Below are 27,048 nucleotides of genomic sequence, written 5' to 3'. Positions count from 1 at the left end.
TTTCCTGAAGGAAGATAGAGAGGGAGCCAACCTAATTTAATAGGACAGATGGACTACGGTCCTAGCTTTTGCCACTCTATACAGAGAAGTGAATGGTTCCCTTTTTGATAAGAGCTAAGATACAGTACTCCCATTGATCCATGGATAAACTGACCCAGATTTTTTGGATTTATTTTTGACTAAAATTTCTAAGCTTATATACACACACACATATATGGGATACTGTGCCCTATGGATGTGGAGCAATCTCCTCAGATAGATACCTCTAATACCTACTTCAACACCTAGGTAGGATCTACACTGCACTATATCCCAGGATCTGATCCCATTTGAACTGGATTATATGGGTTTACTGTCAGATAATAAGGTTAGCTCTCTCTCTATCTTCCTTTAGAAAACAACAAGACTTGGATTTTTCGGCAGGCCTTCGGTGAGTCAGTCATTAACTAATCAGCCCCAGATGGTTTTTAATAATCTATCCTGTATTTATTATGGCCTCACCATTTATGTGTTTTAAATGCAATAATTTATCCTTGTATTGTTGTTTTAACTGATTGGCTTTAACTGTTATAATACTCTTGTTTCATACTGTATTACTGTTTTATCTTTTTCATATTGTGATTTGTATTATGTTGTTGTTTATTTTGTCTTTATGTTGTTTGGGCCTCTGCCCCATGTAAGCCGCCCCTAGTCCCCGTGGGGAGATGGTGGCGGGGTATAAATAAAGTATTATTATTATTATTATTATTATTATTATTATTATTATTATTATTATTATTATTATTATGACACAGCAAACAAGATAGATATGCTGGATTTTGTAACACAAAATTACAAGTCGAACACTTCCCAAGTGTCTAGGACTGTGTGATGTATTTTCGGATGATGCGTGCAGATCCCAGTCGGGTGGCCTTTTGCAATTGGCAGATTGTAATTTTGTCAATGTCTATTGTTTCCAAATGCCGGTTGAGATCTTTGGGCATGGCACCCAGTGTGCCCATCACCACCGGGACCACCTGCACTGGTTTCTGCCAGAGTCTTTGAAGTTGAGGTCCTGATAGCGGCTGAGTTTTTCCTGTTGTTTTTCGTCAATGCGACTGTCACCTATTTTATAATAATAATAATAATAATAATAATAATTATTATTATTATTATTATTATTATTATTATTAACAGATAATCTAGTATCAGATCCTGGGATATAGGGTACTGTAGATCCAGCCTTAAGCACCAGTTGGAATTCCATGCATTTCATTCACACTGAGCTATTTCAAAGAATGTGCCTTTTCAGTTCCAGGACCATAGTTTTTTCTGCTACTGCATAGTGCAGAATGCCTGAACAGGGCTTTCGTGTATCTTATCCATTTATACTCCCTCAAATATGTTGCAGCATTGCCAGGAATTTGACTGCCTGAATTATATGGCGTATCAATTTCAGCACTGGTTATTGAATGTCTCTTCTGACCACTATTGATTCGGGGCCTCTAGTGCGGTGGTTGCTGGCATGCATTTACTGGTTCCTTCATTTGGTTTTGAAGGGAAGGCACTTGGGGCTTGAGGGCAGGCAAACTTATTTTCTCAGCTGTTTTGTGATGGAAACTCATCTTTGCGTTCTTTCATCTCCACTCTGACAAGAACAGTGACTAAAGTACGGCTCTATCGATTAAACCTCCTGCTCTGTTCCAAGAGTATATATGCATCCATTGCCATAACACAACATGGCATCTAATCAATACAGTGGTTACCCAATTCTGTGGGCCACAGGGACCATACATTTTAAAACAAAGCAACAGAAGGGACTGATTTGAAGTTTCCAGGGACTCCCAAGCACAAATGCATCAAGAGTTCAGAAAAAAAGTTACAAGGAAAACATTACTTTTCGTGGACCATGGCTCTCAGGCTCACCCAGACACTTGCTGTCCAAATAAATAACCTTTCTAAGCTTTAGATAGGCCTTCCAAAATGGATTAGAAGCAAACAGGCCTTCATTAGGGATGAAGAGAACTATTAGTCTTGTTTCTGTCGTATATTAGGATACATCTACACAGTAGAATTCATTCGGGTTGACATGACTAATTGCCATGGCTCAATACTACGGAATCAGAGTTTGTAGCTTTACAAGGGTTTTAGCCTTCTCTTCCAAAGAATGCTGGTTTCTCAACAAACAATAACTCCCAGGATTACATAGCATTGAGCCAGAGCAGGTAAACTGGTGTCAGACTATATTAATTCTACAGTATAGATGCACCCTAAGGCAATGTTTAAATGCCTGAGAGACATAAAAGAGACTGGGAAAGCAAAGACTCCATGCACTGCTTTATTCTTAGCTATGGACCTAAAAGGTCCTGGGTAGACTTCAACTACTAACCAAGATTGTATTATTTCATTATTAGGCGATCCCTCGCTGTCTGAGTATGATGGCCGTCAAAGTGTAGTGTCTTGGTGGTGGGTACGTAGGTGACTGTGGAGTCCTATTCTTGACCTGCATGTTCTTCCACAGAGAGGACATCAATTTCCAGATGGACAGCGGTCCCGGTCAGGGTTGGCTTGATGCGCCTTCCTCTTGGCATGTTTCTCCCTTTCACCCTCCATTCCTGCCTCTTGAAATTCCACAGCATTGCTGGTCACAGCTGACCTCCAATTAGAGCAGTCAAGAGCCAGAGCCTCCCAGTTCTCAGTGTCTATGCCATAGTGGAGTTGATGGCGTAGGAGCATCACTTCAATGCTGGTGGTCTTTGCTTCTTCCAGCATGCTGACATTTGTCCGCTTGTCTTACCAAAAGATTTGCAGGATTTTTCAAAGGCAACGCTGGTGGAATTGTTCCAGGAATTGAGTGTGACGTCTGTAGATGATCCACGTTTTGCAGGCATATAACAGAGTTGGGAGGACAATAGCTTTATGGACAAGCACCTTGGTGTCTCTGCCAATGTCCCAATCCTCAAACACTCTCTTCTTCATTCAGAAGAATGCTGCACTCGCAGAGCTCAGGCAGTGTAGTATTTCAGTGTCAATGTTGACTTTTGTGGAGAGGTTGCTGTCAAGGGAGGAGAAATGGTCGACATTTTCTAATGTTACACCATTAAGCTGTGTTTCTGACATTGCAGAGGGATTGACTGGTGACTGCTGAAAAAGCACTTTGGTTTTCTCCATGTCCAACGAGAGGCCAAGCTTCTCGTATGCTTCTGCAAAGATGTTTAGAGTGGCTTGTAGATCTTCTTCCAAATAAGCACAGACTACATTATCATCAGCATACTGGAGTTCTATAACAGATGTTGTGGTGACCTTGGTTTTGGCTCTCAGTCTGCTGAGGTTAAATAGCTTGCCATCGGTCTGATAGATGATTTCCACTCCGGTGGGAAGCTTCCCATCAACAAGATCAAGTTTCACAGCAATGAAGATGGAAAATAAGGTTGTGGCAATAACACATCCCTGTTTGACACTTGATTCCACCTTAAATGGGTCACTTTGGGACTCTCTAACCAAGAAAACCAACCATGTCCAACATTTCTCACACTATGAAGATGTCACCAGAACCATGGAATACATTACAGGCTGCTCTATGTCAGCTTTTGGAAATGTTATTTTTCACCTACGATTTTCTGACTTCGCCATCCAGAAAAATACTGTGGATCCTGGGCATTGCTTTCTTAAAGTTTGCTTAAGGCTATTTGAGCCTTGCTACTGCTCTTTATGCTCACTATTCAAGCGATTTGAATATGTGTGTTGCCAGACCATGGTTACAAATCCAAAATGTGACCTCAAATTCAATAGTATTCCAGCTCCAGGAGACCCCTCTTCCCCCATTTCCATTCTGTATAACAATTTCAGAGAGTCTTTTCTTGCTCCTCCTTCCTCCCCAATGCCTCTGAGATTTCTATCTCCCTTGTATTTATTTAGTGCAGAACAGATTGATTTAAATCTTTGCCCAAGGTTATTTTTCCTCCTGCTTTGCATTCATTTTAAACACATAAAAAAGAGGTTATATAGGGCCAGAATTTTGGAAGCGGAAGGATAGGGGAAATGAATTTTCACTTTGAGGGAGAGGTGGGTGAGAAGAAAAGGGTATACAAGACTCGAGGAGCCATTTTCATTTTTAAATATACAAACACCATCCCTTTGCCAAGTGCAAATATATACAATTGTTATTAAACTTTGGTTTCTTTCAGCTACTTCAGGGAAAGGCGCAGAATGTCACGGAAGCGAGGATCCATACAAATAGGATTAACAAATCCACATTTGCAAAAAAGAGCCCTGCCTTGCAGGGGAGTTTTGACTTGTTAAGAGCCTTTGCAGACTTTCTAATGAAATCCAGATCCTGATAATTTAATCTGATGGGCCCGAGAGTTAAAAGAATCAGCACTTTTTTCATTCCTGCTGATGGTGGAGATTGCTTTTGATTGGGGCCAGGTTATATTCTCGTCAAGAAGTAGGGAAAGAAGAATATAGCTGTTAATTTTCTTTTTAAGTACTGATTTTGACCCATAAAACTTGAGTCCAGATTATCTGAAGGACCATATCTCCATTTATCAGTCCCTAAATTCTTCAGGAAGGGATTTTCTCTTTGTTTCACCCCCCGCCCTGGGTTCTCAGGACCATTTGGTGGGAACAAAGGTGAAAGACTTCTTGGAATGCATCTACACTACAGAATTAATCCAGTTTCACACCTCTTTCACTGCCATGGCTCAATCTATGGAATTTGGGGAGTTGTAGAGCTTTCTCTGGCAATGAGTGCTGGTGACTCACCAAATGACAAGTTCCATCATTACATAGCATTGAGCAATGACAATTAAAGTGATGTCAAACTGCATTATTTCTACAGTGTAGATGGTTGCTCACAGACTTTGAAACTCTCTCCCTATAGAGACCAAGCTGGCTGCATCCATGTTCTACTTCTGGCGACAGGTCAAAACATTTCAATTTTCCAGGCCTTTACAATCTGATAAGCCTTAAGGTGTTATTACTGGGTGGTGCTGTTTTGAATAGGGCTTTTATTTGGTTATAAACTAATTATAATATTTTATTATTCAGTGTTTTAATTGACAAATTGTGCAATTGTTTTTAGCAATCTATAAAACAAAATACAAACAAATCAATACCGCACAAAGCATTAGTTCAATGTACCATCAAATATGGTCTCCAAAGTTAATGTCTAATAATTCAAACAAATGCATACTTCCATATATGAGCATGAGTGTTTAGATCTTGTCTTCTTGGTTCTGTTGACTGATTAGCATAACAAAAGGAGGGCCTAGTTTTTGTAAAGAGTATTGTTTTTAAGATGTATTATTCTTAATATACTGTTAGCCACCCTGAGTACCATTATTAGTAAAAAGACAGAATATAAATGAGTGAAATAAAGAACTCCATGACCTCAGCTATGATACCTGTGGAAAGTGTGCATGTGGGATCACTGGCTGGAATTCTGTTCTCACCATAAGCAGGCATAATTTCAAATTATACCTCAGCATGTCCCTTTTCTGAGAGCCAACATGGTGTAGTGGTTTGATTGTCAGACAAGGAGTCCATGAGACCAGAGTTTGGATCCCTGCCCAGCTGTGGAAATCCACAGGTTGACCTTAGATAGGTCATGATCCCTCAGGGTAAGTCTACATGGGTTAAAAAACTGGTGCTAGCAAATATCACAATGTACAACAACATCTGGCAAAAATCTAGACTTTTTACCCCTTAACTTGACCTTGCTCTAAAGTAAGCAAAGGCAGGGGAAACTTGGTGTTTGCAGCTATGTGGACAGCTGGATCAGGTTCCATTTAGTCCACTCCATGTCCCCATATATGGATTGGACTAAATGGAAGAGGGATGGTTGCCTCCATCACCTTTCCTTTGTGCTTAGGGATGTGACTGGTCATTTTCATTGCTGTCACCAGTGTCTCAATGGGCAAGGAACTCCCTGAAAAAGCTTGGCCACCGTGGTTGCATCTACAGAAGTCAAAATAGAGAACCCAGCCATGTGATCAACAAGGAGGTGGTTCTTGTTGACCAGGCCCCCCATTTTGACCACAATGGATAGGACTTTACAGAGACTGCTTTGGCCAATGCAGCAACAACATCACAATGACAAGGGCATGGGCTAGTGGGTTCAGCAGATACATGTAAACATCTCTGTGCTGGATCCAGGGCAGCAAGTCTCCATAAACATAGGACAGTAAAGTTGAATTAGGCTTTCATGCATCACCAACGGGATGCCAGTTTTTGTGTCTCGCTTCAGTTGCACAGTGTTACAACACAAAGATTCATCGAGGAATTAATATGGAGATTTATGGGACTCAACCCCAAGATATGACCTTAGCCATCCCCTCCATAAACAGTTGAATGGCAGACAACCAAAGAGGAAGCCTTTGGCTCTTTCCCAGGAGGCTTACAGTCCCTGTGAAACTGCAGGCAGGCAGATTATGTAATAAAATGTATTTCTACAAGAAAAAATTAAACACAGTTTTGCTGAAAGCTAGCAGACCTTCCCCATCTATGCTGAAGTCATCATTATCTGAAATTTGGTTCAAGGGAGGTTAATGTCTGTTGTCAAATGGAACGCTGGAATGGGCCCTCAGCCAAACCAATGGCAGGGTTGGGTTTGACATTATTGAAATAATTTTCCCCCCATGTATTCAAAAGGATTGGCAGAATTCCTAAATTTGCAAGAGGCTTTGTGCATCTCATCAGCGCTCTCGCTCCTGGGACATAGAGAGAGAGAAAAGAAGAAGATGGCTAGAAATAATCATATAGCAAGTTGGATTATTTGCAAGAGGGAAGGCAGACATAGATCTGCTGTGATGGTGGGAATAAGAAGGAACCAACAGCACATGGGTTCACGGTGGAGAGGATCTCTTTTGCTATCCTTTTAGGAAGTAAAATATAAAAATGGATATTTTATTGGCTATCTAAGGCCCCTTTTACACTGCCATAAAATCCAGATTATCTGCTTTGAACTGGATTATATGAGTCTACATTTCCATATACTCCAGTTCAAAGCAGATAATCTGGATTGCATATGCAATGTAGAAGGGGTTTGCATATTACACAAGGGCCATTTTCTTCAATGTGCAGTGTGCAATCATGTCTAATATCACCCCATATGCCACTCTGCTTCTGCAATCTTGAGTCTAATATGGCTGATCTCTATTATACAGAAATGTCAACTTCTTCTAGAAAGGACATCAACAGAATCCTGTAAGAAGATTTATTCTGAATAGCCCTGCCCGAGCAATTGGCACTTGTGGCTACCTGGGCAATATTACCTCTCAGTTCCAGAGGACAGAGACTATATCAAATCTTCCAAAGAAATGAACTGTGAAAGCATCCCTTGGCTTATTTAAGATGGTCTGAGATGTTCCATGGAGTTCCCACAAACTCCATGGAACATAGATACCCAACTGGGGAGTGGGAATGCAGCCCCCTATATAAAACATTTAGTATCTGAGAACCCTTGGATTTCCTTACTTGAGTGGTTCCCAATGGATTTTTAGTTGATAAGATCTGACAAGGCGACAGCCCAAAGTACTACAGCTCTAGGCTTCACAGCTGTGACACTCAGCATTTGGCAACCTTGGGCCATTTCTCTCTTCTGAGTCACACAGGATTCTTTGGTATGCTTAGTTTTACTTGCCGTAATTGGGCTGTCACTTATAAAAATACATGAGCTCCTTTTATGTGGTTTGGGCCAGTAGATCCACTGGAGCTACCCAACAGACTCTACTTACTTGTGTGGCAATGGGAACATATACTGTAGAGTCCAATGCCAGGTGGGGCATGAGGGAAATACTCCCTTAAGAGAGTGAATGGGTAGGATAATTACATCTGGAAGACATTTACAGCCAACTATGTTGTCATCTTTGTTTTAATTCTATGTCCTAAGTCAGCGTCATCCCCATATTAGTAGAAAGCTTGTTCTTTTTAATAATTATCATCAGGTTGACTTTCAACTTATGGCAACAATATGAACGAGAGACTTCCAAGTTACCCTGCTAACAACAATCTTGCTCAAGTCTTGCAAACACAGGTTTGTGGCTGCCTTAGCTGAACATATCCATCTGGAATCATACGAGGGTTGAATGAAAAGTAATGCCTCCACCTTCATAACTCCACAACGGATAGCAGTACTGGTATGCAGCAGGTTCTGGCTTGTTCAGTAGACTCGCCTCTACAGTTCCATTTGGAGGGGAGCCTTAGCATTGAACGGTTGTGTTGTTAAAGTGCAAAGTATGGAACCCTGCCCAGATGGTCGGTCAATATGATTTAAGCAACGTGCAGCCATTGAATTCCTGACAGCAGAAGGCGTCACCCCAAAGGAGATTCATCAGAGAATGCAAGCTGTTTATGGTGATTGTGTTGATGTGAGTACTGTGTGTCATTGGGTGAGTAAGTTTAAAGATGTTGAGGTGGGAACGTCTGACTTGCGTGACAAACAAAGAGTTGGACGTCCTGTGACAGCAACCACCGAGTTTCACAAACAAAAGGTTGACAGATTGATTCAGGACGATTGTTGTATCACTCAAAGAGGAATTTCAAGCATAATCGGCATTTCACAAGGACGTGTGGGTCACATTATTGCTTTGCTTGGCTATCGGAAGATTTGTGCACGATGGGGACTGTGAGACGCCGGTTGCGGAAACAGAGTGTTGACTTCTTCTGTGACAGCTTCAGAAAACTTGTTCATTGTTGGCAGAAATGTATCCAATTGTCTGTTCATTATGTGGAAAAGTGAATGTGGAAAACTTCAATAGAAAGGAGGAAACCATGAAAATGAACAAAATCTGGCTACCAGTATTAAAAAACTCAAAAATCAAAACAGTAGATGGGAAGCAACACTCTGAGGGCAGAGGAGCCCCAAGGACGGCTAATGACTCTTAACAAAGGATGCCCCCCAGGCAAGAGACAAACCCTTCCAATGCTAATTAGGGTGATTAACTGCAACATTAGTGCTGGCTTCCAACTGACAAAGGACTCTTGTCACACCCTGGACTCTCCACAGATATATATTTTTTCCTTCCTTGCCTAGTTTATCCATGCCTCACAGCCTCTGAGGATGCCTGCTGTAGATGTGGGCGAAACGTCAGGAGAGAATACTTCTGGAACATGGCCACACAGCCCGAAAGACATACAACAACCCTGTGAATAGTGGTAGTTAAAGAGCATATTCTAAGGATTATTTCTGTGCTTGATTTATTAAAATATTTCCATCCAAACCCAAGTAACGAAGGTGGAGGCATTACTTTTCATTAAACCCTCATAGAATTGGACAAGGGTCATCCAGTCCAATCCCCTGCCATGCAATTTTTCTGTTTTATGACTGCCTTCAACCTTAACGAACTTTTCCAAAATAAACACTATTTTCTCATACGTCCAAAGTATTCAGCTATGGAAACCCACTTGAGCAAGACATACTCTGTCTGCATCCTGTATGGTTCGGTGTAGCATAGTAAGTCCACTATGGTTGGGTGAGCCATACATGACCCCCTGGCTTCTCATACTGCCTCTTAAGCTTGCTTCCCCATATGACAATTCTCAGATTCATCGGGAGCTACAGCGCCATAACCTGTCAGGTTACTTAGTGTTCACTCATGCTGAGATATTTTGAGGAGCTTGTGAATCTTGCTGCTGTCATGTCTTGCTACTTTTGTTTTTCATGTGAAAAGCAATGAATAGCCATGCAGAGGGGTTCAGTAGCTCTCCAGTGGATTGAGGAAAATCAGTACCCAAGAACCTTAAAAAGACATATACATGTGTTAGGGGAATGTTCACATTCCTAAGAAGATGCCAGCCTCTCTCAGTCTAATGAAGGACAAAGACAAACCTTCTCTGAATAAACCTTGATAAGAAAACCCTAGAATGTTGTCACCATAAGTCAGGCTAAACTTGGAGCAACATCACTGAAGTCCTTTAAGTCAGTTATCTGAGAGCTTTGACTCTGGGAGACCAGGTTCAAATCTCAGTTTAGACATGGAAATCAATCAGTTGACCTTGACCAAGGTCACAGTATGTCAGGCAATGGCAAATCTCTTCTACACAAACCTTGCCAAGAAAACCCTACAACAGGGTTGCCACAATTTGCAAGAGAATCAAAGGCATACAACAACATCATCAAGAAAACAGATGCCAGGCAGAATATGAATGAGTGCAAATCCCATCATTTCAAACCAAAATGGATTCTATCTTTAAACAACTGTTTCCCTCAACTATTTTTCCAGCTTTTAATATCTCGTTGGAGAGTTTATAAAACACTAGCTGTGCCCGGCCACGCGTTGCTGTGGCAAAGTATGTTGGTATGGGAAATAAAGTATTGAGGAATTGGTGGTAGTTAAGGTAAAGGGTAAAGATTTCCCCCTGACATTAAGTCCATTACAAATGGGTTATATAGCTGTGTGGAAGGGCCTTGAGTCTACACTGCCATATAATCCAGTTAAAATCAGATAATCTGTATTTTATAGGCAGTGTGGAAGAGGCCTAAGTGAGGCCTAACTCTGCCTGTCCCCTGGGCTGAGTGGGTTGCTAGGAGACCAAGTGGGCGGAGCTTAGCCTTCTAACTGGCAGCAATTGGATAAAAACAATTATTCATCTCCCTCTGATTAGGACTTTATTTTTCTTTTCTTTTTGTTGTATGAACGTAGAGGCATGGATGAGGGGTTGTGCTGCCAAGTTTAGTGTTTCTGGGATGTGTAGTTTTGTTGTTTTGTCCTAGGCCAAAATTTCATTACCCTTTTATATATAGATAGATGATTCTCAGCGATTAAGTTCTTCCAAGATAATCGAGTGTATTTGTTCCTTTAAACACAAGTTTTCTTTCCTCTCCCAATTAAAAAAAATTCTTGATGCTTGTTATTAAAAACAGAACAGTCTGAAAAATCAAATGCTGACCAAACCCCTGTCCAAGGTAATTGGGACAACAACAACAACAAACCCACAAGCAGCCAGATATTGTGGAACATTCCTTGCAAGACTGAGCCTTCATTCCTTAAAGCGACAGTACATTAGACATCCAAAAGCCTTAAACAACCCGTGCCCCATAAATGTTTGATTACAGGTCCATTATTGAGGGGGGAAAGAGGAGTTTTCAAAGCACAATAAGAGAGAGAGAGAGAGAGAGAGATAACAGTCTGAATAAAGAAGACAGCTCAGACCTCTCCGATGATAAATCACTCCTCCATTCATTTGCTTCATTTATCAACTGAACGGCTGCAAACTGGACTAGTGCTTTTCATTCTGGGGGAACCAGCTGTTTCGAAAAGGGTTTGCATTATGGAAAAAATAAAAACCGCAGGTGCACAGATGCTGCTTTGCTAACCGACAGCCCTCCATGTACCTGTAATCACAAGCAAGGATTTGTACGCAGCCATCCGAGAAGAGGAACAGAAAATCAAAATCAACACGAATGCACATTTTATAGGGGGCACCTGCTCCTAGCCTTTCCTGAATGGAAATTAAAGCAATACTGTGTCATGGCATCACATCCTGCTCACACAAACAATACTGCGGTGTGCACGGGAATGCACGGGAAGCCCTACACAGCTTTTATTTTGTTAACGTGGATTACAATCTTCACTTCTCTTATAATTGGGGCTATCCCTGACTGCCAGAACCTCAGAATATGTGATACTGTGAATTATTATTATATTCTTAGCATTTTATGGCACTTTTCAAACACATTTTATGGCACTTTGCATACACACTAAGATTCTGTTGAAATTGCTACATGCGATTGTGCATCACAACACCTGTGTTGAATGGCAATGTGCCATTAAAGGCACAACCCAGTGTCCATTCATACACAAAACAGATTCACTTACACAAATCTTGCCTCTGCAAGACAAAAACTGCTTCTATGGGGGCATCTTGTATGTAAGGCACCAACAGGATTGTGACCACCAACTTGTTAAAGTCCTTATGCAGCAGCCCTTAGAAAAAGGGTTTTATTGCATATCTCTCAGCTGACTTGGCTGAATGATGTCCGAATGGGTCAGTGACATTAGAACCTGTTGTTCTGGGCTTTGTTCTGTGCCACCTGAACCCAGGGAAAGCAGGATGGCTGTGCAAATAGCCACAACCATTTCTAAAAAGGAAGCACCACCACTGTTTGCCCAAAATGTGAAAGAGCTATGGGGCTTAATGGAAGTCAAGAATTTTTCATGAAAAATTAACATCTTACTTGCCATAAACTGAAATGCAATGAATGCATGATGCCTTACAAAAATACAATGCAATGGAACTGATGAGAAAAGCAACATGCCCTGACATTGAGGTGCCTGTGTTTCTCCTTAAGGGGAATGTAAATCTATATATATAAAAGGGTAATGAAATTTCGGCCTAGGACAAAACAACAAAACTACACATCCCAGAAACACTAAACTTGGCAGCACAACCCCTCATCCATGTCTCTACGTTCATACAACAAAAAGCTCCAGCTACTCCAGAAAACGGCCAGGCTTTGAAACTGCAAGGCTATTCACTGCTATTCCACCTGGCCAACAAATAATTCCCATAAGCCACAGCAACGCATGGCCGGGCAAAGCTAGTATTTGTATACAATAGATTCTCACTTATCTAACATTTGCTTATCCAACGTTCCAGATTATCCAACACAGTCTGCCTCCCACCTGGACCCACAGCTCTTTCTCTAGGCAGTAAGGACTGAATGCTTTACGGATTTAATTTTTGACAATGTTGTTACTGTAATTTCATTTTATGCAATTCTGTCTTTATTTGTAGTCAATTTGTTAATGTTTTGTAGTCAATGTTTTCAATACATTGCAATGTTTTAGTGCTAAATTCATAAATACAGTAATTACTACATAATGTTACCGTGTATTAAACTACTTTTTCTGTCAAATTGTTGTAAATTTGTAAAATCATAACACAATTTGATGTTTAATAGGCTTTTCCTTAATCCCTCCTTATTATCCAACATTTTCACTTATCCAAAGTTCTGCCGGCCTGTTTATGTTGGATAAGTGAACTCTACTGTATTTGTAAAGATTACAAAACAGTTTGCTTATGATCCATACAAATATCCTGAAATTCCAATAGTTAAGGATGCTTAAGCGGAGTGTTGATATTAACTCTGCCTGTTTGATTTCAATCACAATCATGAATTGAACAACCAGGTGTCTAGGAGGGGATAATGGTATCCCAGGCAGAAAACATATTATCAAACAAGTAGCAAAGATATTCAATCCCTCAGTCCAAAGAGATGGGAGTAGGGAACTGTAGCTTTTTCATAAGTAAAGGTTACAACAAGAATGTCTTCATTTTCACTGGAAGAGAGGAGGACAGGGTTTCCAGACTAGAATGAGTTGTCCATGAAGAAGAAAACCATGTATAGCCAGTCAGATAGACAACCAAAATATCAGTGTCTAATGAATGAATTAATTTTATTATTACGGTCACAGACCAAGAGTGTAAAACTTTAAAACATTAAAAACATGTTTTTAAAAATAGCATTAACATTAAGACCAGAGATTCGAACATTAAAAGGAGAAAGTCCATGATATGTGAAAAACTAAAAAGAAACAAGGGCTATTTAAATCTTCTAAAAACTACAGTAGAGTCTCGCTTATCCAACCTTTGCTTATTCAACATTCTGGATTATCCAATGCAGTCTGCCTCCTGTCGGATCCACAGCTGTTTTTCTAGGCAGCAAGGACTGAACTTTTCATGGATTTAACTTGCGACAATGTTGATACTGTAAGTTAATTTTATCCAATTCTATCTTTATTTGTAGTCAATTTGTTAGTAACCATTATTTTTGTAGTCAATGTTTTCAATACATCACAATGTTTTCATGCTAAATTTGTAAATACAGTAATTACTACATAAAGTTACTGTGTATTGAACTGCTTTTTCTGTCGATTTGTTGTAAGACATGATGTTTTGGTGCCTAATTTGCAAAATCATAATGTAATTTGACATTTAATAGGATTATCCTTAATTCCTCCTTATTATCCAACATTTTTGCTTATCAAACGTTGTGCCAGCCTGTTTATGTTGGATAAGTGAGACTCTACTGTACAACAAAGTACATGAACCAGGGATTCAGGATGCCCATTCTGTTCCGATTCTGAACATTTCTCTCAATAATCTTTTATTCACCAGCATAGTTAAAAAAAAATCCTTGGTGTTATTGAAGAAAGAAATGCCTCTTTAGTATAGGATATGGTATGTGGCAGATATTTACAAGTGCTAGTTCTTGAATGCCAGACCTTCTACTGAATGTGGCTTTCCAGATAAATCCTAATATGTGGATAGAAGGATAAATTATTGTGATCTGTCTAGGGTCTCATACTGGAAGATATGGATATTAATTTTATATAACATGCCTGTAGCAACTCCCATAGTGTGGTGAGATGGGCAAAAAAGTCTCTAGGAGAACTATTAGATGTTTTTAGACACACCAATAAAAGAGTGTGTATTTTGTGGGTCTTTTCAAATAAATGTAGAAGATTGTGTATGTTTGCTTCTTGCTTCAGTGCAACTGGACCTTTGGTATGGACTTTAAAAGACTGCATCTTAAATCTTCTTTCTCAACTGTGTCACATTTGCAACCAACACAATCTTTTCAATCAGCTGCCTAGTTAGGATGTGCAAGAAGAAAGAACATCTAGACATAAAAGATGTGTTTTAATGCCATCTTTCAAAGAACAACAGTAGCTAATTGCTGTGTTTTCTAGTGGGGAAAATCTGTTTAATATGCAGATCTCTAAATGATGAATTTAAATGCAAGCTGCCGATACTGAAGTAATTTAAATCACAAGGGGGAAGGGAAGAGGAGGTTAAGCTCTCGTTTTAGGAACACTTTAAGTCGCTTCCAAAAACTGCCAAAGAATTACTGGTTCTGTGCCAAGTTCCAGTTACTCCAGTTATTTTTAATAGTATGTTTTCATGAGTTTATTAATGCAAGATTTGTTCTCTTTATTTATTTATATTAAATAATAATACTATTATCAACTTACTTGGTGTTGACTGGCCTTTGCCAATTGCTCGTTGGCAGAGTCGACGTTAGAAGATGCTGTCTCGATATTGGCTTCAATGCTATCTGTAAATTAAGATAATAGAAGGTAATTACATGGCACAGCGTGACAAGCAAATCCCACAATTTAATTGATTTAATTAATTAAAATTTAATTTATACATTCTCCAACTTGCAAACAGAGTGACTACTACCAGAATATAGAACCATCAAACAATTATGAAGACAAATAAAATAACAGTAAAACAGAAGAGTGGGAATTCTGTTGGTAATATTGGTATTGTGCTCATGTATTTTGGGGATGTTGTATAAGAAGGGATCCACTACCTCCTTCCACAATCTCCATTATCAATCATCCACCACTGGGCAGTTTGCCACCCCTGCGGGTGCATTCATAGCTATTTACTGACTGGGAAAGAGAGTGAAATGATTTCTGGAAAGCAACCAACCATAGTTGGGGGAATACAACTGAATTCAACCCCAATGAGTCACAAACTCTGGGCATTAAAAGCAAGAGTCACCACGAATTGGCTCCTTGCTGTCCCTATGACACCCCTCCACTTTACAGGTTAAATTGGGTTAATACATTTTAACCCCACATTAGGAAAAGTTTGCCTGAAACTCTGGAGCAGAGGTCCCTAAACTAATTTGGTCAGCTAGTGTGGACAGCAGGATCATGTCCAATTTGGACTGGTTCGCTGCCCACATGGGGCATCACCACCATCTCCTTTTCTCCACACTCATCAGCACAAGAAAAGGGGATGGATCATGTTCATGTTTCCACCACTGCTGCTCCAAGCAGGTTGTAGAGCTCCATGTGAACTTCTGGCCATAGGAGGAACCCCATATTGACACCGGGAGAGGCACCCGGTGAACAATACAGATTAAAAACATATAAAGTGCATAATTCCGTTCATCCATATAGAAAAAAACAGGTTCAAAATTACATTCCAAGGTAAAAAGTACAAACTATTTCCAAGGTATACGTAAAAGGCAAATGTGAAAGTACATCCAAAATATAAGCTCCAAAAGTTATTCCAAAATATATGTTACAGTCAGCAATATTCTGGAGGCAGCAATAAACAAAGTCCCGCACTGAAAGAAAAGCCAAAATACACAAAACTTAGACTAAGAACTGTATCCAGATGGGATTCCCACATCCCAATCAGGAAAACATGACATGAAAGCAAGGCCAGAATCTCCGATCATGGAACGCAAGGAAAAGGTGACTTTCTTCTGAAAATGCAAAGTTGCTCTCACACAGAGCAATCCAAAGGGTTAGGCTACAAAACCAAATTGGTTTCCATGGAGACAATATCTATCTAACACCTGGAATCTCTCTGTTTATCTTTCAAATACTGAGAAAACCTTAACTGCCTCTGCTTGGCACTATCTCACTGTAACTGAAGATGCTAAGTTATAGTCAACAATCCAGCATCTTCCACATCCCAGGGTCAGGGAGAGCCCCTGGAAGCAAAGCCTTTGGCTGCATTTTATGTGAAACATCCTCACTAAAAGCAGATCTCTCTGTAAAGCCATTCCCATGATCTAGGGAAGAACGACTTCCTCCCTGAGGCTCTACAGAAGTGGTGAGCCCCAATTCAGGAGCACAAGGCCCCACCAAAGGGTCCCTCCTCCTCCTTAGATCAGGCCTCAACAGAAACTGATCTCCCCACTTTCTTGCTGGCCAAGAGTATCCCCATGGGCATGCCCGTGATAGCCAGGCAACAGTGACATGAACACTGAGGTGATCATTCAGATCATTCCCAACCTGTGGGTCCCCAGGTTTTTTGGCCTACAACTCCCAGAAATCTCAGCCAGTTTACCAGCTGTTAGGATTTCTGATAGTTGAAGGCCAAAACATCTGGAGACCCACAGGTTGAGAACCACTGATTCAGAGGGTTGATGTGTTCTTATCCCAACTGGTCTGTGTGGACTCCAGTACATGACTGCAATGGTTTCAGGAAAGTGCATGTGGCTGCCGCCAGGTTCACCTTAGAAAATTTCTGTTCTGGCCTGGCCCCAATTTACTGGCAAGTGGAGAGATGACTTTACATATAAGGAACCCAGTTTCAGGGGATTCTGAAACTGCATTTAAGGGCTTCACACCAACCTTGAATGGATTTCTCAAAACAACAGATGTTGCCCCTTTCTTCCTTACCGAGCATCTGACTCTAGCTTCCTGTATTTTGTTAGCATAAATACCACCTTTAATGCATCAACACATTTGCTTTCTAAAACCATGTTTCAAGCCTTTGGCATACTAAGAGGATCCTAGCACTGTTATTCTGAGAATGGGCTTGAGTGCCGCCATTGTTACGCTTCAGTATGTGCTGTTTTGGAAACTATGATGGTATTTTTATTGTATTCCTGTCTTTTATAATTATCACATTTTCCCAGGCAAGGTTGAAGAGGGCAATTGCTTTATGCTTCAACTTTTGTAACAATTATTTCCATTATATCTTTGACATGAATCAAAAGCTGTGGCATTGAAGTTCAGGTTTTTGAGAGCAGGTGGGTTGAGTGTTGGATTATGACTCTGGAAGATGAGGATTTGAATCCCTGCTCAGCCATAAAGCCCACTGGGTGACCTTGGGCAAGTCACAATTTCTCAACCACAAAGGAAGGCAAAAGAAAAAAACTCCTCTGAACAAGCCTTACAAAGACACAATCACATTAGGTTGCCTTAGCATTGCTACAAGTCAGAACTGCTTTGAAGCCACATAAAAACAAAGCAGGAATCGGAATTGCATAGTGGTCTAGCTGTTGAATGAGAACTCTGGAAGATCAGGCTTTGAATCTGCACTCAGCCTTGGGCAAGTCACACATTCTCAGCCGGAGAGAAAGACAATGGCAAGCCTCCTCACAATCACTCTTGCCAAGAAAACTGTCATAAAGTCAGAGTCAACTTGGAGGCACACGACAAACAAACAGCAGAAATGTAACTGAAGAAAGGAGAAATATGCTTTATTACATTCTTTTTTATATGGTATTATCTTTAAATATATATCTGTGTGTTTATTTTTGTTTTTCTCTTATATGTGATATATACCATAGACCAGGTACTTGTAGCATTCAGATAATTAAAAAAAACACACGATGAGAGTAAAAGCGACAATGTTATGAGAATAAAAGCAACTTTTCAAAAGTTGGAAAGTAACTACAGGCTGTGTATCCCTTATCCAAATTACCTGGGACCAGAATGTTCTATTTTGCTGGGTTTTTTTGCAGGATTTGATATATTTACATATACTTAAGGAGATATATTAGTGATGGGCTTCAAGAATAAACACATTTATGTTTCATATACTCCCAACACATATAACCTGAAGGTCATATTTTAAATAACTTTTTATATGAAACAATGTGTGTAACAAACCATCAGGAAGCAAAAGTGTCATGATCTCAACCACCTATGTGGACAATTTCAGATTTTGGATCCCTGTTTTAGGGATACTCTGCCCTGTTGTGCTCTTATGTTATATTGAGTTCCATCGGGGAGAACCCTGATGTCCACTGGTGCCCATTGCACACATGCTCAACCCACGCATATTGCACAAGTATTTGGTTTTGCACCTATGTGCAGCTATTGACAAATAAATTCCAAGAAGAATGCTAGCCAACTTTCTTTGCTCTGATAAGAAAGACCCTTGGCTGAGAGTGACTGCCTGTCTATATAGCCAATAGTCTAAATGGATCATGGTCTGACCTAGCTTTCTGTATCACATCTGTTTCTCTCCTTCAGCCTCAAATTCTGAGAAATTCTGCTAAAGAATTTTCCCTGCTTGCTAGAGACATTGTTCATGAAATGTTTCTGGGATTAGTGTAATCCTTCCAACTGAAGGCAGCATTCAATAATGCCGCTCTCACTTCATTTCGTGCCCTCTTTCTCTTGCCTGTGTTTGTATCTGAAGAATCAAATGAAGCAAAGTCTAGTCTGCTCAAATGTTAACCCCAGAGATAATGTGCATCAGTGGACTTATTTTGATCAAAAAGGGACTTGTCAAAAGGAAACACACTGCCAAACATTTCTAGCTGTAAGATGTGTTGTGTACAAACACCAGCTTGGCTGAAAGAGGGTGGGGAGATGCAAAATGATGAACTTTTAGAAACATAAACATCCTCTTTTGAACAGTTTCTGCCACTCTCACAGGTCGGTATTGGGGTCTACTGCTTTCATGGCTAATTCCTCAGAAAATAGACTGAGCTACAAGGGAATCAGTGACAAGGGTCAAAGACATAACTGATGTATTCAGCTTCAAGCATTCACATCTGATATGCCTCCTTGAAGCCTGAGCAAATTTGAAGATCTTAATTCTCAGCAAAAGGGGGTTGCCAAGCAAGAATACAACCTGGTTGTCTCTGTTGTTGACTCAATCTTCCTTCACATCCATCAAAAGAGCACAGCCTTGAATTCCAAACAAAGATAATTGCCAAAAGTGCAATATCTTTTGATAGAGAGAAAGCCTCCATTGCAGGAGTAGCATTCTTTGAAGATCCAGTCATGAAGATCAGGACCACTAGGGCAGCTGTAAATGTACTTATGTCTGTCTTTTTCATAGTCACATTCATAATGTATAGTTTTGAGGCTAGATAGTCCCCAATCCCTATTAACAAGTCTGCTCTCCTGACCATTGGGAAGAAGATGGCTGTCAGTCCCACTTTTCCCCATATAAACAATCTTTGGCACATGAAATAATTATGGCAGTAGTCTTGCTTCTGCCAATCAAGATAGAGATCACTCTTGTGTGGCAGTGGCAAAATCAGTTATATTCTTCCCAACTGGCAGAAGGATAGACTCCTGTCAATCATAGCAGCTGCTTGTTTGGTAAATCTGTGATGACTCATGGGCCTTGTAGTCCTGTTCATGACAGTGTGATGCCTGATGAAGAAGAAAACTTGGGTTTTTTACCTTCCCAGTCAGAACTGGAATCTTCTCAGCAAGATCTTTCCCAGGCAGATCTGGGAACCTTGCACCTGCAAGAAAGTTGTGCCCCAGAAGTATGTCAAACAAACCCTGAGCCTACATCTCCTGTGTTCTCTCGCCATGAATTTTGTAAACAACAGAGAGGTTTGGAAGCAGCCTCGCGCAGGAGTGCTAGAATAACAGCTAAGAATTTAGCCAATTAAGCCTGCTTTTCGTGAGAATCTTTAAGGAGTCAAACATCTGGCCTCAGAGTTTAGCTTTCGTTTCTGGTTCCCAGAGAACTGCTTCGGCGGGAAAGTTAGACTCTATATAGGTGTTTTACCCGCGAAGTAACTTTGCGGAGTCAATTCGTCAGCCTCCGGAGCGAGTTGTGTCTGGACAGCGCGCTCCGTTTCAAGCCTCGTTCCTGCTCAAGCCTTGTCCTTGTTTCCAGCCTTCGCTCCTGTTTTCCAGCCTTTGTTTACCTACGGACCTTGCCTTGTTTCCCAGGACTAAACCTTGCCTTGTTTCACGGATTTTACCAAGTTATTCCACGGACCTTGTTCTTGTTCCTTGCTACCTTGTTCCACGATTCAAGCCTTGTTTCAAGTATCAAGTTATTTCCTAGCCTTGCTCAAGTTCATGGACTAAAGGACCTTGCCATCTCCCCTCACTTTGTCTGGCAAAGTGAGTGTTTCGGTTATTGGATTACAACTTTGGACCTTAATATTTCATATTGGACATTGCTTTTTTGGACTAATTTTGACCTTTCCTGAAAGGTCTAATTCTGGACTATTTTCTACACTTGTTTTTATTAACTTTATATATTCCTTCAATAAAGATATTAGATAGATTCTGGCCTCTGTGTATGGTTATTGGTGCCTTGCAGCCTGGGTCCTGACAGTTTGACTCCGCCACCTTAAGCACCAATTAACCTCGGCCAGTATGTCTACCGGAGCCGGACCTGGACCGGGCGGCCAGCCGATTACCTACACCATCGACAAGGATGAGGTGGACCGAATCCGTGATAAGCTCAATGCACAGGATGGGGAAATAAAGGGTTTGAAGGAACGCGGAATCCGTCTTCCGGCCATGGCGTTGCCAACCAAGTTTACTGGAGAAGCTTCTAAGGTTCATGTTTTCCGTCGCCAATGTCAAGCTTATCTAGAGGCCCGTGCTGCCGAGTTTCCCCAAGAAGACATCAAAGTGGCGTGGGTCTACAGTCTTCTAGACGGGCCAGCGGCCAACTGGGCGACGGCACTGTTCGACCAAGCCTCTCCACACCTAAGATCAGCGCAACGCTTCTTGGACCACCTTAAGGAGACTTGGGGAATCGAGGACAATTTGGAGGCAGCCGGTCACAAACTCCGCCGCCTCTTCCAAGGAGACAGACCCATGTCTCAGTACATAGCCGAGTTCCGAGTGCTGGCCCACAACACCGGCTGGAATGATGTAGCCCTTAGAGGACAATTCCGGGAGGGTCTCAACATCGAAATGCTGGAGGAAATCTCCAAGGTGGATCCTCCCCAGACCCTCGAAGCACTCATTGATCAATGTTTACGGGCTGAAGTCATGATTGCCAACAGGAAACAGTGGGTTCGAGGCCAGAGCGGTAGAGCTGGGGCAAAACCCCCCGCTCCCGCCAGCGTTCAGCCACGTCCAGTGTGGAGACCCCCACCACCAACCCCATACCCCAGGGGAAGCGAGGAGGTACCGATGCAGTTGGGCAACGTGCGTCCCAGACTAGATGCCGCCGAGAAGGCCCGTCGTCAACGCTTAAACCTCTGTTGGTACTGCGGGAACGGGGGCCACTTCGCCAGAGAGTGCCCAGCCAAAGGGAAGCCCGCCGCCCGTCTTGCGGCGGCGTCCTCCACGGAGACGAAGGCGTCTGAGGCGGCTGGCACACAGCCGGCGGGGGAAGCCAACGACCGGGCGTAGAGAGGCTCGCCAACCCGGTCAAAAAACCCATTCAAGAGCCGCCAACCGGGGTCCTGTTCCTTCTAGTGGTCACCTTATGGTCAGCAAAAAAGGGACCCGTCATGATCCACGCCATGATAGACTCCGGAGCCACCAACAATTTCATTGATAGAGAGTATGCCGACTCTCTGGGATTACAATATCATGACTTCAAGAATGCCCGTGTGGTGCAAGCCATAGACGGCCGCCCCCTCAAGACGGGCCCCGTAAGCCAGTGGTCGGAACCCACCAGGATGTGGATAAGAGAACATATGGAAGAGATTTCCTTCTTTGTTACTGAGGTTCCCCATTTCCCTGTGATTTTGGGGATTCCATGGCTGACACTTCACGACCCAAGCATCTCCTGGTCCAACAGGGAGCTGCAGTTCGCTTCAAGGTACTGCCAAAACCATTGCCTCGTAGCCAAGGTCTGCCATACCACAGACACCGAGCCCATTATCACCTTGCCAAAGAAGTACTCCGAGTATTGGGATGTATTCAATGAAAAAGAAGCCGAGAGACTACCCCCACATAGACCTTATGACTGTGCCATTGACTTGGTGGAGGGGGCCCCGATCCCACGAGGGCATCTCTACTCCCTGACTGAACCGGAGCAAGAAGCTCTCAGGGAGTTCATAGAGACAAACCTTCGCAAGGGATTCATCAGACCCTCTCAATCCCCAGCCGCCTCCCCGGTGATGTTTGTGAAAAAGAAGTCAGGAGACTTACGCTTGGTGGTGGACTATAGAGCATTGAACAATATCACAAAGCGAAACAGCTATCCCCTGCCTTTAATCTCGGACCTTCTAGACCGACTCCGAGGAGCCAAGGTCTACACCAAGCTGGATCTTCGGGGGGCTTATAATCTAGTTCGCATCAGAGAAGGGGACGAGTGGAAGACCGCCTTCCAGACTAAATTCGGATTATTTGAGTCCCGAGTTATGAATTATGGATCATGCGGAGCTCCCGCAACGTTCCAGCATTTTGTCAATGACATCTTTCAGGATTATCTAGATCGGTTCTTGATAATCTACCTCGACGATTTTTTGGTGTTTTCTAGATCACAATCAGAACATGAGAACCACGTCAAAATGGTGTTACAACGATTGCGGGATCATGGGCTCTATGCCAAGCTGGAAAAATGCGCTTTTGATCTACAAGAGGTAGATTTCCTGGGGTACCGCATCTCGCCTCTAGGGCTCTCCATGGACCCGGCAAAGGTTTCAGCAGTATTGGAATGGCGGGCGCCAACCAACAAGAAAGAGGTGCAGCGTTTCTTGGGGTTCGCGAACTATTACCGCAAGTTCATTCCAGATTTTGCCCGCTGGTCTGACCCAATCACCAGCTGCATCCGTGGGAAACAGCCCTTCCGCTGGACAGATCAAGCAGAGAAAGGGTTCCAGCAACTAAAGAAATTATTCACGTCCCAGCCAATTCTTCAGCACCCAGATCCTGAAACCCTTTTTGTTGTGCAAGCAGACGCCTCTGATGTGGCAATTGGGGCTGTACTCCTACAACCGGTGGGAGATCACCTTCATCCTTGTGCCTTTTATTCCCGTCAACTAACAGCACCAGAGAGAAATTACACCATCTGGGAAAAGGAACTATTGGCCATAAAGGCAGCCTTTGAAACTTGGAGACATTGGCTAGAAGGGGCCAAATTTCCCATTGAAGTCCATACTGATCATCGGAATCTAGAGCATCTAAGAACCGCCCGCAAACTAAATCAGAGGCAACAACGTTGGGCTTTATTCTTTGAACGTTTTAACTTCCAGATTCATTATGTAACCCCAGCTCAAACCAAGCAAGCAGACGCCCTGTCACGTAAACCGGAATACGCTGCAGGACGCAAGGAGACCTTTGAATCCCAACTATTACAACCCGAGAACTTTGCCACGCTCACAGTGGGGAACACCAAATCCACTCTCATTGATTCAACTTCTCCTACTCTTGGACCCCTCTGTGCTCAAGAAATCAGGGCTAGTCAGCAAGCAGATGCCTGGGCGCAAGACCAACTCCGTCAAGGATTGCAATTTCCCTTCTCACTTAAGGATGGACTGCTTTGCTATAGAAATCATGTTTATATCCCACCAGGGCAGGGCAGGGAAAAAGCACTTCGTCTGTGTCATGACTGCAAGCCAGCAGGGCATTTCGGACTATTTAAAACCATGCATTTGATCCTAAGAGATTTCTGGTGGCCCAAGATCCGCAAGGATGTGGAAAAATATGTCAACACCTGCCCAGTATGCCAGCGCTCCAAGACAAGACAGGAGAAGCCCTCAGGGCTTCTGCATCCCCTTCCTACTCCATCTCGCCCATGGGAAATAATCTCTGCGGATTTTATCACTGACCTACCACCTTCCTGTGGATTCACCACGATCCTAGTGGTGGTGGACCTTTTCACCAAGTTAGCCCATTTCATTCCCTGTGAAGGCCTTCCCACGGCCAAAGAGACGGCTGATCTATTCCTCCAACATGTTTTCAGATTACATGGATTGCCCAAGAGTCTGGTCACAGACCGTGGATCTCAATTCACCTCTCGTTTCTGGAAGGCACTACAAAAACTATTGGGTATAGACTCTCGTTTATCTTCAGCTCATCATCCTCAAACAGATGGGCAAACGGAGCGCACCAATGCCACTTTGGAACAGTACCTTCGCTGTTATGTAAACTACCAACAGGATAATTGGGCTTCCCTGTTACCACTGTCGGAGTTTGCCTACAACAATGGAGTTCAAGCTTCTACAAAAGAAACGCCGTTCTTTGCAAACTACGGCTTCCATCCACGTTTCTTTCCCCCTGTCATTGAAACTTCAGAAGTCCCCGCAGCAGAGGATTGGCTGCAGGAACTCACAGCGGTGCAACAACTTTTGCTCCAACAACTAGACCAAGCCAAGGAGGACTATAAACGTCACGCGGACAAACATCGCCAACCGGGCCCCGAAATCAAGGTAGGAGATCGGGTTTTTCTGTCCACTCGCTTTTTGCCCTCCCATCGCCCTTGCCGGAAGTTAGATGCCCGTTTCATTGGCCCCTATCCTGTGGTGGCGCAATTAAACCCCGTGACTTTCAAACTCCAACTTCCGCGTTCAATGCGCATTCACCCAGTGTTTCACCGCTCCCTGCTCCTTCCGGCGGATGATGTGCGTCCTGATACAGACCAACCGGCCCCCCCTCCTGTTTTGATGAATGGGGAGGAGGAGTTCGAGGTTGAGGACATTTTGGATTCTCGCTTTCACCGCCGCCGCCTGCAATATCTCATTGACTGGGTGGGTTTTGGCCCTGAGGAACGCTCTTGGGAAGACGCCTCCACAGTCCATGCTCCTGATCTGACCCGTCGCTTTCATCAGACCTATCCCGCCAAGCCACGACCTCGCGCCTTGGGGAGAGAGTCCCAGTTTGGGAGGGGGCTTGAGGAGGGGGATAGTGTGATGACTCATGGGCCTTGTAGTCCTGTTCATGACAGTGTGATGCCTGATGAAGAAGAAAACTTGGGTTTTTTACCTTCCCAGTCAGAACTGGAATCTTCTCAGCAAGATCTTTCCCAGGCAGATCTGGGAACCTTGCACCTGCAAGAAAGTTGTGCCCCAGAAGTATGTCAAACAAACCCTGAGCCTACATCTCCTGTGTTCTCTCGCCATGAATTTTGTAAACAACAGAGAGGTTTGGAAGCAGCCTCGCGCAGGAGTGCTAGAATAACAGCTAAGAATTTAGCCAATTAAGCCTGCTTTTCGTGAGAATCTTTAAGGAGTCAAACATCTGGCCTCAGAGTTTAGCTTTCGTTTCTGGTTCCCAGAGAACTGCTTCGGCGGGAAAGTTAGACTCTATATAGGTGTTTTACCCGCGAAGTAACTTTGCGGAGTCAATTCGTCAGCCTCCGGAGCGAGTTGTGTCTGGACAGCGCGCTCCGTTTCAAGCCTCGTTCCTGCTCAAGCCTTGTCCTTGTTTCCAGCCTTCGCTCCTGTTTTCCAGCCTTTGTTTACCTACGGACCTTGCCTTGTTTCCCAGGACTAAACCTTGCCTTGTTTCACGGATTTTACCAAGTTATTCCACGGACCTTGTTCTTGTTCCTTGCTACCTTGTTCCACGATTCAAGCCTTGTTTCAAGTATCAAGTTATTTCCTAGCCTTGCTCAAGTTCATGGACTAAAGGACCTTGCCATCTCCCCTCACTTTGTCTGGCAAAGTGAGTGTTTCGGTTATTGGATTACAACTTTGGACCTTAATATTTCATATTGGACATTGCTTTTTTGGACTAATTTTGACCTTTCCTGAAAGGTCTAATTCTGGACTATTTTCTACACTTGTTTTTATTAACTTTATATATTCCTTCAATAAAGATATTAGATAGATTCTGGCCTCTGTGTATGGTTATTGGTGCCTTGCAGCCTGGGTCCTGACAAAATCAGAACTGAGGCAGTTATGGTGTTGACACTAGTCCCGTGCATTTGTATGGAATCATTATCCATTTCGGTTTGTCCCATTTGTACAGATCCATTTCCATTTCCATCCATCACTTACGAAAATCAGTGCCTATACAAATGAGCTTTTCCACCCAAGGTCCGAAAAAAATGAAGATTTTTGGACCTTGGGCAGCAAAGCACCAGGGCCTGCCTTCTATTCCAGAGGGGGTTGTACTTGTTGGTGTATTTTGGGTGTAAGAGTAAAATGATGAATCAAGTGTTTTTTTTTTGTTTGTTTTTTTACTGTTTGCAACTGTGTATACCGGACATGTTTTTCCAGCAATGTAAGTGTTAACAGCAGGCCAGTTTTGAGTGATAGCTTGCAAGAGCCAATAGGCCGTGACTTCCGGTCTGAGAGGACATTAGTCATTCTGCTGTGGAATGTGCAGTTATCGGCTGAGTGAGCTTTGCTGATCGGCAAGGAGAGAGCATGTCTCCAATGAGTGATGGACTCTGTAACTTGTAAATAATTTGTATATAGAATAAAGTCTTAGAACCCTTGTGTTCAGCTGATTAATGACTGTGGTGTCATTTATCCGGATGTGCAAGCAGTCTGACTGAGGATGTATTGGTGAGAGGCCTGGGTCACCAATAAACCAGGGTGGTGCGGAGCTGATGATTTTTTAACCACACCCTGTCAGTACTGTTCTGTGCCATCAGAATGGATGGAACAGTATGAAAACACAGAATAAACTAGGCCTATGACTAGTTGATACATAATTTTAGTTAAAAATTGAATGTGTGTTGATT

The 27,048-nt window shown here is 42.6% G+C and overlaps 1 protein-coding gene across 3 annotated transcripts in view; it reads right to left on the bottom strand.

Moving 5' to 3' along the window:
• The window catches only part of tsnare1 (t-SNARE domain containing 1), a 495,360-nt gene that overhangs the window by 134,414 nt on the left and 333,898 nt on the right, over positions 1–27,048 (bottom strand). For all 3 annotated transcript variants that reach the window (XM_008115495.3, XM_003223925.3, XM_062979952.1), the window contains exon 11: positions 14,958–15,040. In XM_008115495.3, coding sequence (XP_008113702.2) covers positions 14,958–15,040 — 83 coding nt within the window. The remainder of the gene's footprint in view (positions 1–14,957; positions 15,041–27,048) is intronic.

The sequence above is a fragment of the Anolis carolinensis genome, chromosome 4, assembly GCF_035594765.1.
Source record: "Anolis carolinensis isolate JA03-04 chromosome 4, rAnoCar3.1.pri, whole genome shotgun sequence".
Taxonomy (NCBI): Eukaryota; Metazoa; Chordata; class Lepidosauria; order Squamata; family Dactyloidae; genus Anolis; species Anolis carolinensis.
The sequence above is the reverse complement of the archived record's forward strand: the minus strand, read 5'-3'. Positions and strand labels throughout refer to the sequence as shown.